The sequence below is a fragment of the Belonocnema kinseyi genome, chromosome 6 (genome assembly GCF_010883055.1).
Source record: "Belonocnema kinseyi isolate 2016_QV_RU_SX_M_011 chromosome 6, B_treatae_v1, whole genome shotgun sequence".
Lineage (NCBI taxonomy): Eukaryota > Metazoa > Arthropoda > Insecta > Hymenoptera > Cynipidae > Belonocnema > Belonocnema kinseyi.
The window spans coordinates 61,983,413-62,000,235 of NC_046662.1; the positions used below are offsets into that span (position 1 = coordinate 61,983,413).

The window sequence follows — 16,823 nt, forward strand, 5'->3', positions numbered from 1 at the left end:
CTTCCAGAGCTTTACGTGTAGTTCAATAAATTTCTCTTAATTCAGGTTAGGTGAGGTCAGGTTCTGTTGGGTAAAGTTATGTTAAATAAGTTGATATCAGCCAAGGGTTGATCCTTCACAGTTGTCGACATGTTTTTAAAGTGAAACTTTGCATCACTGGCATTATTTTGAAATTTATTTGCGTCAGTGCATGATTTTTCGTCATTTTTTGAGGTTATGGCTCAACCATGACGTGATGGGTGATTTTTGATACCGAATTTGAATTCAGCGCCCCAAAATCCATAGGAATACGTGTGTCTTGTTACCAGATCCGCACACTTTTTTTGTGTGGCTGTGTAATAAAAAGCTTTAACTTGATATTAAATTCTACTTTAATATTGTTGCATGCTAAAAAAATCAGTTTTTAACATATTCAATTAAAAAAAAGAAAAAAAAATGACAAGGTTTTAATATTTAGTAACATTTGACTATTAATTTAAAATGAACAATTATAAATCAATATTATTTAAAGCCAAATGGATTGAAAGAACACCATTCAAACATGATTAATTTTTGAAGGGAAGCGCGTAAAACCGGGGTTTTTCAGTACGAATCGCGGGACCTGGAAAAATGACTATTTGTACCGAAATTTCATTACCAATAGCCGGATTTTTTCGTTACACGTAGACCCTGCCAACAACTTACACGAATTTCAATAAGCATTTTGGGACTAAGATTTTTGAGAATATCTATTTTTTGGCGATCGAAAAACTTTCAGTATTTTTTTCACAAAATATCAAGAATCAAGTCTTTGCTGCCACGAAATTAATTTATTAAAGAAACTTTAAACATTATATTGATTCATTTTCGTTATTAGTTTCGCCTTGATTCTTGAGTGTCGAAAAAAAAAAAAAAAAAATTGTTTACTAAATAAATAATATGAAAATTGATATTTTGTTAAATTTTTTATATTTTATTTAATTTCAACACTTTTTGCGTATATTTGTATAAAAGTATTTTTCTCCTCCACTCAATGGACATCAGTTATGATGATCCGGATGCAATAAGATGAAAAGCGCCCAAAAATGCTCAAATGTATTGTCCAAGCGTATCGTGATATCCAAATTTTTTAATTCAGAAATTAAAATTGTTAAAAATACTTATTCGCAGAGATTAATAAGACGGAACTTTTTTCAATGTTTTTGTTTCTATGAAAATTTTTAATAATAAAATAAAAAAGTGAAATAAACCTTTTCCTAATTTCAATTATTTATTAAAATTGAGAAAAAATTTTAATCACCTATTGTTTAATGATAATTAATTGAAAAATTGAGATTTTTCGGTGAATGTGTTTTTTTTTAGTCTCACCGACAAAAAGTATCCAGATTTTGAAACCAATGTTGAAAAAATTTCTTGAGAGAAATTTGTTTCTTGCTATTCAGATAAGATTTTTGGAAATGTTTAGATTCATTCATTAAAAATTGACTTTCGTTCGGTAAGACTAAAAGAATATTATTACCGATCAATCTCAATTTGTAATTATTATTATGCAATATTTTACATTTTTTCTTCCTTTGTTAAGCATCACTAGATTAGACTGCGTTTGTCTGCCAAATTTAAAAAAATTTATAATAATTGCCCGAGTTATCAGGATTTATGTTTTAAATTTTATTTTTACAAATATTTACGGGAGGAAAAATTAAAATAATTGTAATTAAAAATTAAATAAATAATTAAAAAGAAAAAAGTCGATGACCCACTTTTTCCTTTTGAAATGAAATAGTCCACATTTAGGATGTACTAGAAATTTCTGCAATATCTTACATACAATATTGTACAATTTGAGAACATTTGAGAGTAATTCTAAAATTTTCTAGAATATCTCGCCATGTTGTAGAAAATTATCGCTAGCTTTTTTAATTTTTTTCTATTCTGTATTCAAAGGAAGGAAAATAAAATATATAGTTATTTTTTAAAATGATATTTTTTTGCTAACTTGAATCACTAATGATTAATGATCATTCATTACATTAATTATGTGAACTTGTTTATAATATCGAAGATTCAAAGGGGTTCGATTAAAGAATCCAATGTAGAAGTTTCACTATTATTTGTAGTTTCTCCTATTATTTTCTGAGAACTAAAATATTTTTCAGTAACGTTCATATCTCCATTATCATAAATAATTGTTGTACTAATGTTATTTTCTTCCTGATTGCCTTTGTTTACTTCTAACTGGGAGCTTAAATCACTTTTGATTGTCTTGTCTTTCGTCTCAAGCATGAAAAACCTTGGAGCGATTTCCTCATTATTATTTTCAAGATGATTAACATTATCATTATTCAAAGCTGAATCAATATTTTCACTCTCTATCGAGGAATTTTTTGCAAAATTTCTAATGTGACAGAGAACATGTTGTTGAACTAAATCACACGGCAAACCGTAAAAAAGTGGCAGACCGTGGCCTTCTCTATCCAAATTTAAACAAGTTTCTGGATCCGCTTTCAGAAGAGAACCACTTTTATCACTTTGAAGACACCAGGAACTGGTAATTCCTACCCCTTTTCGGGAAAGAACTTTGTCCTTCTCATCAACCCACTTCCATTCATTTCCAAATTTTTTCGTGTGACCTCCTATCCATAAGTGATCCAAAGCTTTTTCCAAAATAAATAGAACAAATAATACAAAACAATTAAAATTCAATAAATGAAATTAATTAGTTTCCACTGAAAAATTGAGACTCAGAAGAAGAACCTACACCTTTCGGAATTTTCTTTGAAATCTTAATACTCCTAGTCAAGGGCCGTCTATAAGCTACGATAATGGCTTTGAACTACCCCCCCCCCTCAACCGAAAAGCAACATAACCCGAAATTTTCTCAAAACAGTGAAAATAGGTTGATTTTCGTGAAACTAGGGGAATACATTCTTTTGTATCAAATTAACTTGAATACTGATAAATATCATGTGGGACTCAATATGAAGCGCCAATATAAGAGCAGTTTTGGGGTCTTCGGTAAACTGATGGCGACGCATTTTGACACTGCCTGTGCACTGAGGAATGGCATGGACAAGAAGTTCTAGGAAGGACTAAATCAGTCGTTCTTATATGGGCGCTCTTGTGCACTTTAAATTCATAAGATTTTAAATCGAAATATATTGCATTTTCAACCCAATAATTGAATTTTTTAACAGAAAAATATTCTCTGCTAAAGACATTTTCTATCATTAAATATTTTATTTAACATTAAAAATTAATTTTCAGTCTAAAATGACAAATTTGAACCAAAACAGTTGAATTTTCAAATAAAAATCTTGACTTTAGTAAAAGCAAAAAAAGTATTTTTCAATTAAGAAAGATTATATTCTACCATCAAAGATGGATTTCCAATCTAAAAGGACAAATTTATAACAAAACAGTTGCATTTTCGACCGAAAAGTTGAATTTCTGAAAATAGATTAACTTTCAACCTACAAAGATGCATTTTCAACCAAACGATTCAATTTTCGAACAAAATAGTTCTCTTTTAATTAATAAAGGTGAATTTTCAATCTAAAAGGATAAATTTATACAAAAAGCAGTGAAAATTTCACACAAACATGCCTTTCCAATTAGGAAAGCTGAATTTTCAATGAAGAAAGATGATTTTTCTATCATTTCAAGTTAATTTTCTATCTAAAAAGACAAATTTATACCGAAACTATTAAATTAAAGAAGGCTCCTTTAAAATAAAGGAAGCTGAATTTTCAAGCAAGAAAGATGATGTTTCTACCTTTAAAGATAATATTTCAATCTAAAGGTACAAATTTATAAAAAAAAATCAGTGATTTAAAAAAAAAACAAGATTCCTTTTCAATTAGAATGGATTAATTTCACACAATAAACAAATATTTTCCAGCTTAAAGATAAATTTTCAATCTTAAAGGACAAGTTTATATCAAAACATTTGAAAAAACGAAGTTACTAAAGGGGGGAATAGAAGTAGATGAGATGAGGATCGTAAAAAGAAAAAAAGGAAATTAAGAATGTGGAGAAAAAGAACAAAGTAATGAAGAAGAATATAGGAGAAAAAAGAAAAAGTATACAGAGTTGTCTGATCAAAAGAAAGAGGAAGAGAATAAAAGGTTTGAAGAAGAGGTGGAGAAGGCTAGGACGGAAGAAGAGGTATGGAAGGTATTAAATAGAGAAAGAAAAAGTAGAAAAAGAGTAAATCAAGATATTGAAATAATAGAATGGAAAAAGTATTTTTTAGATTTGCTAGGAGGAGTAGAGTGAAAAGTGAGGAAGGGAGGAAAATATGGTAGAGAACGAGACGAGGAAGAGGACATAGCAAGGGGAAAAATAGTCGAGGTGTTAAGAATAATGAAGGATGGAAAGGCACCTGGTATAGATGAGATTTTAAATGAAGTATGGAAATATGGAGGGACGGAACTAGAGGAATGGGCATGGATAATGTGTAATCAAGTATAAGAAGGAGAGGGTCGGCCAAAGTTATGGAAGGAAGGAGTAGTCATATCAATAGTGAAAAAAGGCAAAGGAGATGAGGTTAAAGACTATACGGGTGTGACGCTAATGCCAACACTGTATAAAATATATTTAACGGTTTTGTCGGAGAGATTGAAGAAAGAAGCTAAGAAAAAAAGATAGTGCCACTGAACCAGACAGGGTTTAGAAAAGGAATGAAGGTAATAGACAACATATATGTTCTGAACTATCTAATAAATAAGAGAGTTACAATGGAAAAGGGGCAATGATAGCAATGTTTGTGGACTTGAAGGCGGCGTTTGACTCATTAAAACGAGACGAAGTAGAAAAGGTTACGGTGAAAAAGGGGATAAGAGAGGGATTAATAAAGAGAGTATGGGAAATTTTTAGAGAGACAAAAAGCAGAGTAAAGGTAGGAGAGCAAGTAGGAGATAGGTTCTGGTTGGTGAGAGGAGTGAGGCAAGGATGTCCTCTTGAGCCCACATTTATTCAATATATTAATATAAGACTTGGAAGAAGAAATAAGGAGAAAAGGTAGGGGTTACGATAGGGAAGGAAAAGATATATACACTAGCATACGCAGACGACATATTGTTGATGGCAGAGGATGAAAGAGACATAACGGGCTTATTTACAGGATTAGGGAAATACTTAGATGAAAAAAAGCTGAATATAAATGTAGAAAAGGCAAAGATAATCAAGTTTAGAAAAAAAGGGGGAAGGAAGAAAGAATAGGCGGGCAGATGGAAGGAAATGAAGTTAGAAGACGTAAAAGAGTTTAAATATTTGGGATATATCTTGCAAACGAATGGAGATCATAGAGCTCATATAAGAGAAAGGATAACAAAGCAGCAGAGGTAATGAAACAGATATGGGGAATAGGAAAAAAAAGGTTCATAAAAAATTGGAGAAGGAGAATGTGGTTACTTGATACGCTGGTATGTCCGGTATTAGGTTATGGAGCAGATATATTGGCGTGGAAAGAAATGAAAGATATTGAGAGCTCACAAGAAAGGTGTATAAAGTGGACGGGCAGACTGGAGGACGCCAGGATATATGGTGAGAAAAGAAGCGCAAAGGGATAAATTGAGTATTAAAGCGGGAAAGAGGGCATGGAAATTTAAAATAAAGCTAAGAGAGGGAAAGGCAGGGGAGTTAGCGAGAAAGTTTTTATGGAGGTAGAAGAGAGGAGAGGGAGGGCGATAGAATTAACAAGATGGGAAAAAGAATGGAGGGAGTTTTTTGATGCTAGAAACATAGAAGATGGGACTGGAGTAAAACTATGAAGAATTGGAAAAAAAGGAAGGAACGACAATTCATAGAAAGATGGGGGATGATTAAGGATTCAAAATACAATAAATGACATAAGATCACAAAAAAGGAAGGAGTACCAAATTATTTAGAATATGTATGGGGAGAGATAAGGTGGACAAGAATAGCAAGATTTCGATTGGGAAACGAGGTAAGGGAGGGGATGCATTGGGGAAAAAAAGAGAACAGAAAGTGTGCCATATGTAAATGGGAGGAGGAAACATGGGATCATGTATGAGAAGGATGTAGAAGAGGAATGGAAGATAAAGGAAGCTGGCAAGAGAATGTGGTTAAGATTCTAGGGGAGGATGGATTAGGAGAAAAATGAATGAAGGAGTTGGAGGGTGCTTGATGAGTGAATGAGAGGAAATGAAAGAATGCATGTGAAGAAATGGCAAATTGGAGGTATAAAAAAAGTGGAAGAAAAGGGAAACGAAAGTAATATTCATGCTGTATAATTAAACAGAAAAAAAAACAGTTTTAAACGAAATGGCTTGATCATAAACCAAATAGATGAATTTTCAATCAGGAAAGATTTTTGACCGAAATTTAAATTGTGAAATTTTCAGTTAAAAAAATTAATTATCTAAACAAAAGTAATTTGAAAAAAACAGGAATTTTTAACAAAATAGTTAAATGTTCAAATAAAAAGGTAAATTGCCCACCTCGAAGCCTAATGTTCTACCAAAAAAGATGAATTTCCATCATAATGAATCAATTTTCAACAACATTATTGAATTCAAAGGCCAAAAAGGAATTAAATTTCAGTCAAATAGTTAATTTTCAAATTAAGAGTACGAATTTTCTATACAAAAGGTTCAATTATCTACATTGGAAAAAAGAACTTTCAACTAAAGTGATGAAGCTTCGACAAAAAAAAAGAATGTTTAAAATAGTAGTTTAACATTAAACCAAGTAGTTGATTTTTCAACCAAGAAAAATTTTAATATAAAATAAAAAAACTGCTGAATTCAACCAAAAAAGGAGATTGCTCAATAAAATACATGAATTTTCAACTAGAAAAGATAAACTTTTAATTAGAAATATTAATTTTCACCAAAAAATTAGACAGATATATTTTCGGTTAAAAAAATTAATTCTTAATAAAAAAACGGATTTTCATCCAAAGAGACGAATTTTCAACTAAAATCATGAATCTTAAAACAAAAATGAATATTCAAGAAATAAATTCAAACCAAAAGATGATCTTCAAACAACAAAATAAATGTGTAAAACAGTAGTTCAATTTTTAACTATACTCTGTTCAGTGAGAGAATGATCGACAGCACGCAGTTTTTTCAGAAAAAGGTGGAGCAAAACCCCGTAAAGGGTGTGTTTAACAAATATTAAACAGGAATTCGAAGTTTTTTCTACGGCTATAAATCTGAAAATGATACTCTACTTTTCTACAAAGCTGTTGAATTTTAAAGTCAAGAGATGATTTTTTTTACAAAATTGTTCAATTTTCAACTAAAATTATGAATCTTCAACCAAAAAAATAGTTTTTCAACTTAAAAAGATTTTAATTAAAATAAATAACAGTCAAATTTAACCAAAAAAATATGAATTTGCAACAAAATAGTTTCATTGTCAACTAAAGAGATTAGTTTTCAAAACAAACAAATTTCAACAAAGCAGTTTAAGTTTCATCCAATTAGTTAAATTTTAGACGAAAAGGTATGTCTTTTTAAGGAAATGTTTTCATTCTCAACAAAAGAATTAAATTTTCAATCACAAAGTTACATTTTAATTCAACGAGATGAATTAAGAACCCATCCTATGATAGTAGACTTTTCAAACAAAAATGGTTTGATTATCTTGTTGGCTTCTATTAATTCAGTTTAAATTAAAGAAAATAAAAAACAAGAAAGAGGTCAAGTTTCTTGATAACATAGGTAAAAAGAAGAAAAATTGTCAGTATGGACCCCCCCCCCCCCCCTATATTTAAAACGTAATTTATGGACGACCAAAATAGTAATATGCTAAAGTAATAAGATCGGTGGCTCCATGATACACTTTCCAAACTGATGTTAGCCGTTTAAACTCTACTATCTTGAGTTAGCCGACCAAACTCGCCAATCTGAGATTAGAAGTCTAAACTCTCTAATCTAGGGGGCGGGGGCAGTTTAAACTCTAATCTGGGGTTAGAAGTCTATAGGTTTACATTCTAGGTTTAGCCGTCTAAACTCTCCAATGTCGTTTTGCGCTGGCCCGCAGCGCCACGTACGCGTAGTAGCGTAAGATGCCAACCCGAAACAAGATTAGAGAGTTTAGACTGCGAACCCCGGATTTAAGAGTATAGCATGGAGCTATGAATCCAAACAAAATTCCGAAAGGTGTAAATTCCTGTTGCCAAAAGAAAGAGTTACTTACACAATTCTGTCATTTTACTAAGAACGATGGAAAGAGTCTTGGAATCATAAATGCTACCAATGTGTCCATTCTTATTTTTACAATGCTTATCACCTTCATTCCAATTCATTTTTTTAGCTGAGAATTGCAATGTTTTATCGTTCAGCATAATGTCTCTATCTTGGTCTTCAAAATTCGCTCGTGGCTCTGCAATATCTAGAAATAGGAATTTTATTTTGTACATTTTAATCAATCGCAGCCATTATTTTTGAGCGACTTAGATAACTTTTTTATAAATGATCAATATTCTTTTCTTAAAAGAATATTACTTACGATTTTTATTTATTTTTGGTACAATAACATCGGTACCCATATGCTAAGCTCTCTAGTCTGAGGTTAGCCGTCTAAACTCTCCAATTTCTTTTTGTGTGAACACCGCGTACGTGGCATTATGGACCAACACAAAAACAAATTGGAGAGTTTAGACTGCTAACACACAGATTGGATTTTTAGTAGCGAAAACATCTGAACTCTTTTTAGGTAAATGCTTTTTTTTATAAAGTGTGCAGTTAACAGAATCCAAAAATTTCGTTTCATTTGCACATTTAAAAAAAGTTCTTACTTGAAAATAAATTTTTTTTTATTTTATAATATCATATTATAGGATTATAGGATTGTTTCTTTTCTTCAGAACTGATTGGGAATTATCTTCAAAGTAATTTATAAAAATAAAGATTTATTCATTAGTATATAATTTGTATTGTTAATGAAAATTTCTTCAAAGATATACCAATCGAAATTTCTCCCGTAGGAAACATTTTTGTTTTGTTTTTAGCCTAATCGTAATAATTAATTAGTAATATTTATTTTAAATGACTGTGTATGATTATCATCTACAATTTTGTAACCAAAACCTTATCCTCATTATTTCCACAAGTATAAAATAGCACTTTTTTAGAAACTATAAAATAAAAAATTATTAGCGGTATTTAAAAGAGGAAACGAGCCAATGGATAGCAATTTTCATACTTGTTAATGAAAATAAATCTAAATAATAACCTAACTGGAATATTTTCATACTTATTTACTATTTATATTTTTTTATGTTTAAGAATAACTTAAAAGACAACTCCGATTGTTTCTAGTCAGAAGAAACAATCTTGTTAAAAAACAAAATTCATACATTTATTATAAAAATATTTGTAACAATAATGATGGAATGGTGTATTTGTCTACTTTGATGAATTTTCCGATTTCTGGTGTAAATGGTTTAAAATCTCTTAAAATGTTTTCTTTCTAGTGCAAAAGTAAAGTATCATTCGGCGGATGCCCAAAAAGTTTTGTATTTTTGCACAAAAAATCTGTAAAAATCACAATTGTCAATCAAAACAAAATAAAAATAGTTTTTTTGCCACTTTAGGTATAAATTAACAAAAGTGCATATTTTTACATTTTGTAAATATTATATTTTATGCTTTTATTTATATCTTTACATTTATTATTATTTATTTACAGAGAGCGGACGAGCATAATCTGAAGTTGCTCACGGGGCGTAGCCGAGGCTCTTTCGTTGCGGAGAACCGTCGCATGGGGGAAAGTGGTGGTAGAGCCGCGCGAACATTTGAATGTCTGTGGCTGTGATTAGCAGACAGCACTGAGTAGAATGAAAAGAAAATAGAGCGACAACTGATACGTTGTCATCAATGAAAATACAGTGTGGCTGCTGGACCTGGAAATCGGGGAATGACAGGGAATTTATTTTTTAATCGGGAATTATACAAATTATTTGAAAATAAATCTGTTCAACTTTGATTTCAACCGTGTTTGAAATAATTATCTAATTTGTTATATTTTTCAATTATGATATCATTCAGTTTAGAAAGCGTAATTCGAAAATCTTTCACTTTAAAAATGTTCTATTTTAATTTTTAAGCGTACATTTTTAATTAAAGACTTTAAAAATAAAGTTTTAAAGACTTAAAAAATTGAAAATTAGACATGTTTAAAATAGATGGTTTAGGATTTTAAACAACATTTTTAGTCGATTAAATGTGAATATAAATTAATTATTAATTTTTAAATTAAACTGTACTTTAAGTATTAGAAAGTAAATAATAATTAATTTTACAAGACGATTCGGAATCAGGTTATAATTTTAGAATTTCCAGACTTAAACTTTAAAAATTAAACTGTTTAAATTTGAAAGTCTTATTAGTTAGACAAATGTAAACACAAGATTGAAACTTTATAAACTATTTTTAGTTTAAAAATAACTTTAAAATAAAATATTTGTAATTAAAGGTTTTAAGTAAATTTAAAATATTGTTTCAGTTTAAAAGATTCCATTTTTATTGACCGGGAATTTTATAAATTTTTTCAGACTAAAAAATGTAAATCCACGTTATCATTTTCAATGCTCTAAATTCAAGAATCAATCAATAAATTAAAACAATTTCAAGATTATACTATTTTAGGAAATTTTAAGCTAGAAACATTAAAAATTGAACAATTATATTTTCTTAGAAACTAAACACTTCTTAAATTAAAAGTTAAATTATTTTTATTTCAAATACTTTAAATTTTATTTCAAAATGTTGAAAAATCTGAATGTTGTTTTACAGAAATTTGTTTTATTCTTTTAAATTCTTTCACAATTATTAAAGATCTTTGAAATAATTTGAAATAATTTCAGATATTTAATTAGGTTTGAATTTTTTCAAAACTTCTAAATATTTCTTGAACTTATTCGAATTTTACCTGAGGATAGTAGGTGTTAAATGGTTGTTTATACATAACAATTCAACAATTTCAGTAACAAATTAATTTGTTTTAAATAAAGTAATTAAAATTGTAACGTTCGAAGTTCAGTTTTGTGGTTTTGATTTGTAATTACGGATTTTAAATTAACAGTCATATATTCCTAAATATTAAATAATTGTTACTTTCCTTAATAAAAAAATTTCATATTTAATAGTTTACAAATGGAATATTTTAAACTAAAACAATATTTGAAATTTACTTAAAGCCTTTAATTACGAATATATCATTTTATAGTCATTTTAAGATTAAAAATAGTTTATAAAGTTTCAATCGGGTGTTTAAATTTGTCTACCTAATAAGAGTTTTTAAATTTAAACAGTTTAATTTTTAAAGTTTAAATCTGGAAGTTCTAAAATTATGAACTGATTCCGAATCTTCTTGTAAAATCAATTATTATTTACTTTTTAATACTTAAAGTACAGTTCAATTAAAAAATTAATAATTAATTTATATTCACATTTTATCAACTAAAATTTTTTTTTTTTAAATCCTAAACCATCTATTTCAAACATTTCTAATTTTCAATTTTTGAAGTCTTGAAAACTGCATTAAAAAATTTTTTAATTAACAATGTAGGCTTAAAAATTAAAATAGAGAATTTTTAAAGTGAAACATTTTCGAATCACGCAGTCTAAACTGAATATCATATTTAAAAAATATAACAATTTACCTAATTATTTAAAACACGGTTGAAATCAAAGCTGGACAGATTTGTTTTCAAAAAATTTGTAAAATTCCCGGTCAAAAAATAAATTTACTGTCATTTGCCGATTGCCAGATCCATGGGTCACCCTGTACTAATTTGTATTGATGACAACGTATCATTTGTCGTTCTATTTTCTTTTCATTCTACTCTGTGCTGTTTGCTCATCACAGCCACAGACATTCAAATGTTTGCAGGGATCTCCCACCACTTCCCCCCATGCGACGGTTCTGCGCAACAAAGTAGCCGAGCCTACGCTCTTTGCGCAACTTCAGACTACGCTCGTCCGCTCTCTGTTTATTTATATTCATTTATTTTATTTTCATTTTTATATTTTATTTTTTAGGGATCTTGTGGAGAAACTAGAAATGACTCTTGTTGCATCCATAAAAAAATAAAAAATAAGGTTTAAAACTTTAGAAAAATGAACGTGTTTCGTTATTTTATTAAAGAGAAGATAAAAATAGAAAAACGAAAAACCTATTTATTTAAGGTTTCGTACAAATTAACCAAATTTTATTTTTCATAGTGTTCATACTGATCGCGTAAAAGAAATCAATAATCTTCCGTCGAAATCAAACTAATGATTTTAATAACTGAAGTAATATTACAAATGAAATAATTACTTCCTTATTAAAAAAAAAAATTTCGCAATCTTCACCATATGTAAATATATACGTATATTTCAGATGGATGACCGCATTAGTTTCGATGTAATCACAATGAAGGGTTAAAGAAACTTTCGTGTGTTTTAAAGACACGAAGCGACCCAAAAATGACAGTTCTCTGCATGAAAACTCATAGCGTCTCGTCAAGGAGCGTCATTAATTACATTAATGAATGGATATTCCCTTAAGATGAGAATGTAAAAAGAAATTAGGAAAGAAGAGAAACAAAGAATATCAACAAACACAATTTATCATATTTTTTTACGAGGGCCTGGTGAAAAATGTTCAAGAACGCACCGTGAAGGCTCCGCACTTCTCGGTAGTGAGGGGATCTTAGTTGACGCATCACTACAATGATCTGACATATATAATATTCAATTATACCTTGCGTATAATTATACATTATACAAAGTCAACTCTGTCATTATAATGATACTACCAAGGGCCCACTAAAAAACACCACCCTTCTTGTCAGAATTGCCCAGCTCCGATGTTAGCTTCTGCGTACGGGAGGCTTCTTCAACGAGGCTGCCTCCCTATACGCCAAGCGTCTCAACGTCCCCGGCAGATGATCGATCCGGGGCTGCTCTTCTTTTGTGGCGCAGAGGTAGCACTGCGGCGTACTATTGCATGCTTCAGCCCTATGGCCCTTCTTGCCACATCTCCAACATGCCCTCGTTCTGTCAGGGCCGTCGTAACCAGCTGCCATGTGGCCGTAGTCTAGGCAGCGGTAGCCTCTCTACCTTCTTGTGTACGCGACAGGACACCCACCCCACCTTCAGTTGTCACACGGGCACCAGTTTCTCCGCCAACTCTTCTGCCAACTCCACGAAAGCCCTCAGACTGCCTCTGTAGGGCCTTTTCGTGAGGCTGACCTTCACTCCTCCCACATAATTTTTGCCGAAGTGGCTTCTTACGGCCGCTTCGACCTCTCTTACGTCTGTTGAGGTGTTCAGGTCTAAAACCTCAACCTCTACCCAGGGGACGAGCTCGCGCACGCTACCCTCTTTACCTACAGCTCATTTTATGGCCGCCGACAGTTCTACTCTGCCCTTTCCTGAGAGTCCTAGTTCCACAAGGACATCTTCGTTTCTGGTTTGGCTGACCCCATTGACTGTCACACCAAGGGCGTCAGGGCTAACCTTTTGCTTGAGGTCCTTTAGAACCTCGGCATAGCTCAGACCCTCAGCCGGTTTGATAAGAACCGCCTCCGGTTGAGCTCTTCTCCGTGTATTTTTTTGCTTTTTGGTGTTTCTGGATGCAGGTTCCTCTCCTTTTTCCACCTTCTTTGGAGTCGAGGTCGCAGGCGCTGAGGCGTTGCGGGTTTTCGGCTTCTTACAGCTTTGCTTGGAGGAGCCAGTCTCTATGGAGCTCAGGTGGTCTTCCTCTCTCGCTTCCTATCGCGGGAAGTAGGATTCACCACGGCTTCATTTCTTTGAGTGCGACTTTGATTTGTCCTTTTCTTGATCCTCTCCTTTCGGGTCGTGGCCCTCATTCTGGCCATTCATCCAACATTCTTGACCAAATCCCTATGAAGGCCTTCGGTCGCCATAGTATGATCGCGCAGTTCTTCTATTAGACGCTCCGCTCGTGTCAATCCATCCCTAATTGGGAGCCACATATTTCTCTTGTCACTGTTGAAATCCACCATTTCTTTAATGGTTTCATGCAGCTGTTCGAAGAGATCATATGTCTCGACAAGTTTAACATCCATTTCTGAAATGCCCCTCCTAATGATCGATATGTCCCTAATATCGCCTTCCTCATTGACGTCCAATGGACCTCCTAACTCCTCGCAGAAGCTCCTGTCTCAGCATGTTTGGTTCCCCCCAAAATCCATGGAATCGGCACTGACCACCGGGGCTGGAACCCGATCGGGATCAGTGGGGAGATTTCTACTCCCTTGGGGTATGTTGTTTTTCACATATGTGAGAAGAAAAATATTAATGATATTAAATTAATATTTCTTGTGTTAAAAACCAATTTTTTGGACTGTGACAGTGATTACAATTTTACGGGGAATCCTTTAACATATTTTGATAGAATTTCAATTCGTTTTTCAAAAGTAAAAACATTATATAAAATGTAACATCAGTCTTAATGCATTGCAGTAATTAAATAATTTTCATTGAAACTGGCTCTGATGAAATGTCAATATCCCAGAAGGACAAAGTTGACGTCTATAACCTACAAGATAACGACTATAGGATATATATGTATTGTGTAATCAAATTAAGTATTGGAACATTGATTAGTTACACTGTTAATGAAACTCATAATTAATCAGTTTTTCCCCTTCAATATAAAAGATGAGGATTCTTCATATTATCGTATTACCTTTGGTGGCCATCCTCAATTCTATTGGTGAATATAATAATACAATATATAAATAATTTGAGGTATATTCTTTTAAGTTTGTCTGAAATAAGTGTGAATATAATCTGAATTTATTCCGGGAGAACCCAGAATGTGCGTGCGCTAAAAATGGGCAAAGAAAATAAAATAAAAATATGCGCGTTTAAATTGGTTAGGAGTGCCATTCGTACATGTGTACACGGGTGTTCCAAAGAAGAACATATTTCGAATTTCGTTTAGGATAATTGTCTCACTTTGTGAGGTTCCGCAATTCTTTAGTTGTTGATGCACAATGAAGGGGGGAACAGGGTATTAAAATAAAAAATTAATCATGGATTCATATTCCTTCAAGAGTTTTCATATGATCTTATTGCCTGTGTATCTTATTAACCATATCAAAAAACAGGTACTAACTTTTTTGGGAGTCAACGATATTTGGTGATTTGTCTTTCGTTCATTCTAAAAATTTTGAGAAGGAATGTACAGTCAAACTCGGATATAACGCCACCGGATATATCTCTTCCGAGAATTGACGCCGCGTTGCCGGTAGGCGTAAAAGGAGCTGCGAGGACTCTGGGTTGTTCACTTAGGCGTGAACAAACCAAAGCATTTGCATTCTAAGTGGCGCACACTCGGATTTGTTCCCCACCGCAGCCAGCCACAAACCCGGTACAGTCTCCGAGTATCACTGTATATAGAGAAAGTACCATACATATCGACAAAATTCTAATTAGGATTGACTAACACCCTCATGAAAAATGTAATCTTCTGTTTCTTGTTGCAGGGTTCAGTTCAGAGTTCGAATGTTTACCCAATGGTGACCCTATTCCTAGTGTTCCTCGTTCCAAAACTTCTAGTTCTTCTAAGACACATCATTCTACTGAAAAATCTCTTCTACCTACTGGATCCCATTCTCTGCTCATAACCCCTCCTCTTTCTACCGAGCCTCCTCCTCTTTCTACAAAGCCTCCTGCTCGTTTGTCAGAGCCTACTCCTCTTTATACAGAGCCTCCTTTTCATGCCAGGACCAGGTCTCCTCCTGTCAGGCCACCTCTAAGCAGATCTTCAACTGGCAAGCATTCTTTTGCACTCTTACATGCATCCGAAGCTGGTCAAAATAGATTTATTCGTCTTATTCCTCGTATCAATCCGCACCGGCGGTTCCAAATTCAAAGATATACTTTTCCGTACGATACACCAATTAAATTGCACGGAGCAAGACGTATGTTTGTGCCCATGCCAACCGAAATACAAAATGTTTTAACAACATCCACTGGTGATGTTGTTGCAATAATGGAAAATAATACATTTCTTCGTGGAATATATAATCAAGATGGAAGACGGCGGGTGGGCATCAACATGAGAAGTGGCACGGTTTTTGATTTGCCCGCAGAATTAATTGATGAAACTCCATTAGGCACCCGTTTCACAATCTCAAAGTATTTTAGAATAGTAAATTTAAGTAATAATTCCGGAGGCCATTAAATTATTTCAAAAAATGTTAAGCTAAAATATAATATTAATTCTGATGCAAAGGCTTCAAAAATGTTACAAGTACCTCGGACGCCGAATGTACGAAGCTAAAAGTTACGAGCGTGCCACAGACACGAGCGTCCCAATTCCACAGAAGCGCGTGGAATGTTCTCTTATATGTTAAGTCTTATTATAAATAAGTCATTTAGAAAAAATATATCATGTGTATTATACTGCAGACTTCAAAACAAAACTTCTGTAAAATTATATGTAGCACACATTCGTATTAAATAAATTATTATTAATAATCAATTATTACGATTTTCTATACAAAGACTTTCAATTTAACTCAGTTTATTGACTAAGAAATAAAAAAGAGGAAAGAAAAATGAGAAGACAGCCAATCACATCCCCTTCCTTCTCTTTTTCTTTCTTTTTGTCTTTTTTATTTTTATTATCACCAAATTACAATCAAATAACATTTAAAATAAAAATAAAAAAATAAATGAAATTGCATCACCGACGTTTTGGTACTCGTACAGTAACCTCATCAAGACAAAAAAATATATTTTAGGCAAAATTACGAGGGTAGTTCAATAAGTCCTTAGAATGACCAACAGATGGCGCGCGAATCGCTCCAAATCATCTGTTTTCAGTCAGCACCACTCCCGACTAGA

The 16,823-nt window shown here is 32.3% G+C and overlaps 1 protein-coding gene across 3 annotated transcripts in view; it reads right to left on the reverse strand.

Moving 5' to 3' along the window:
- Positions 1–1,980: 1,980 nt before the first annotated feature.
- LOC117175090 overlaps positions 1,981–16,823 on the reverse strand; it is a 30,643-nt gene continuing 15,800 nt past the window's right edge. For all 3 annotated transcript variants that reach the window (XM_033364636.1, XM_033364635.1, XM_033364634.1), the window contains 2 exons: positions 8,149–8,343; positions 1,981–2,633 (listed from right to left, as the gene is read on the reverse strand). In XM_033364636.1, coding sequence (XP_033220527.1) covers positions 2,044–2,633; positions 8,149–8,343 — 785 coding nt within the window. In that variant the 3' untranslated portion in view covers positions 1,981–2,043. The remainder of the gene's footprint in view (positions 2,634–8,148; positions 8,344–16,823) is intronic.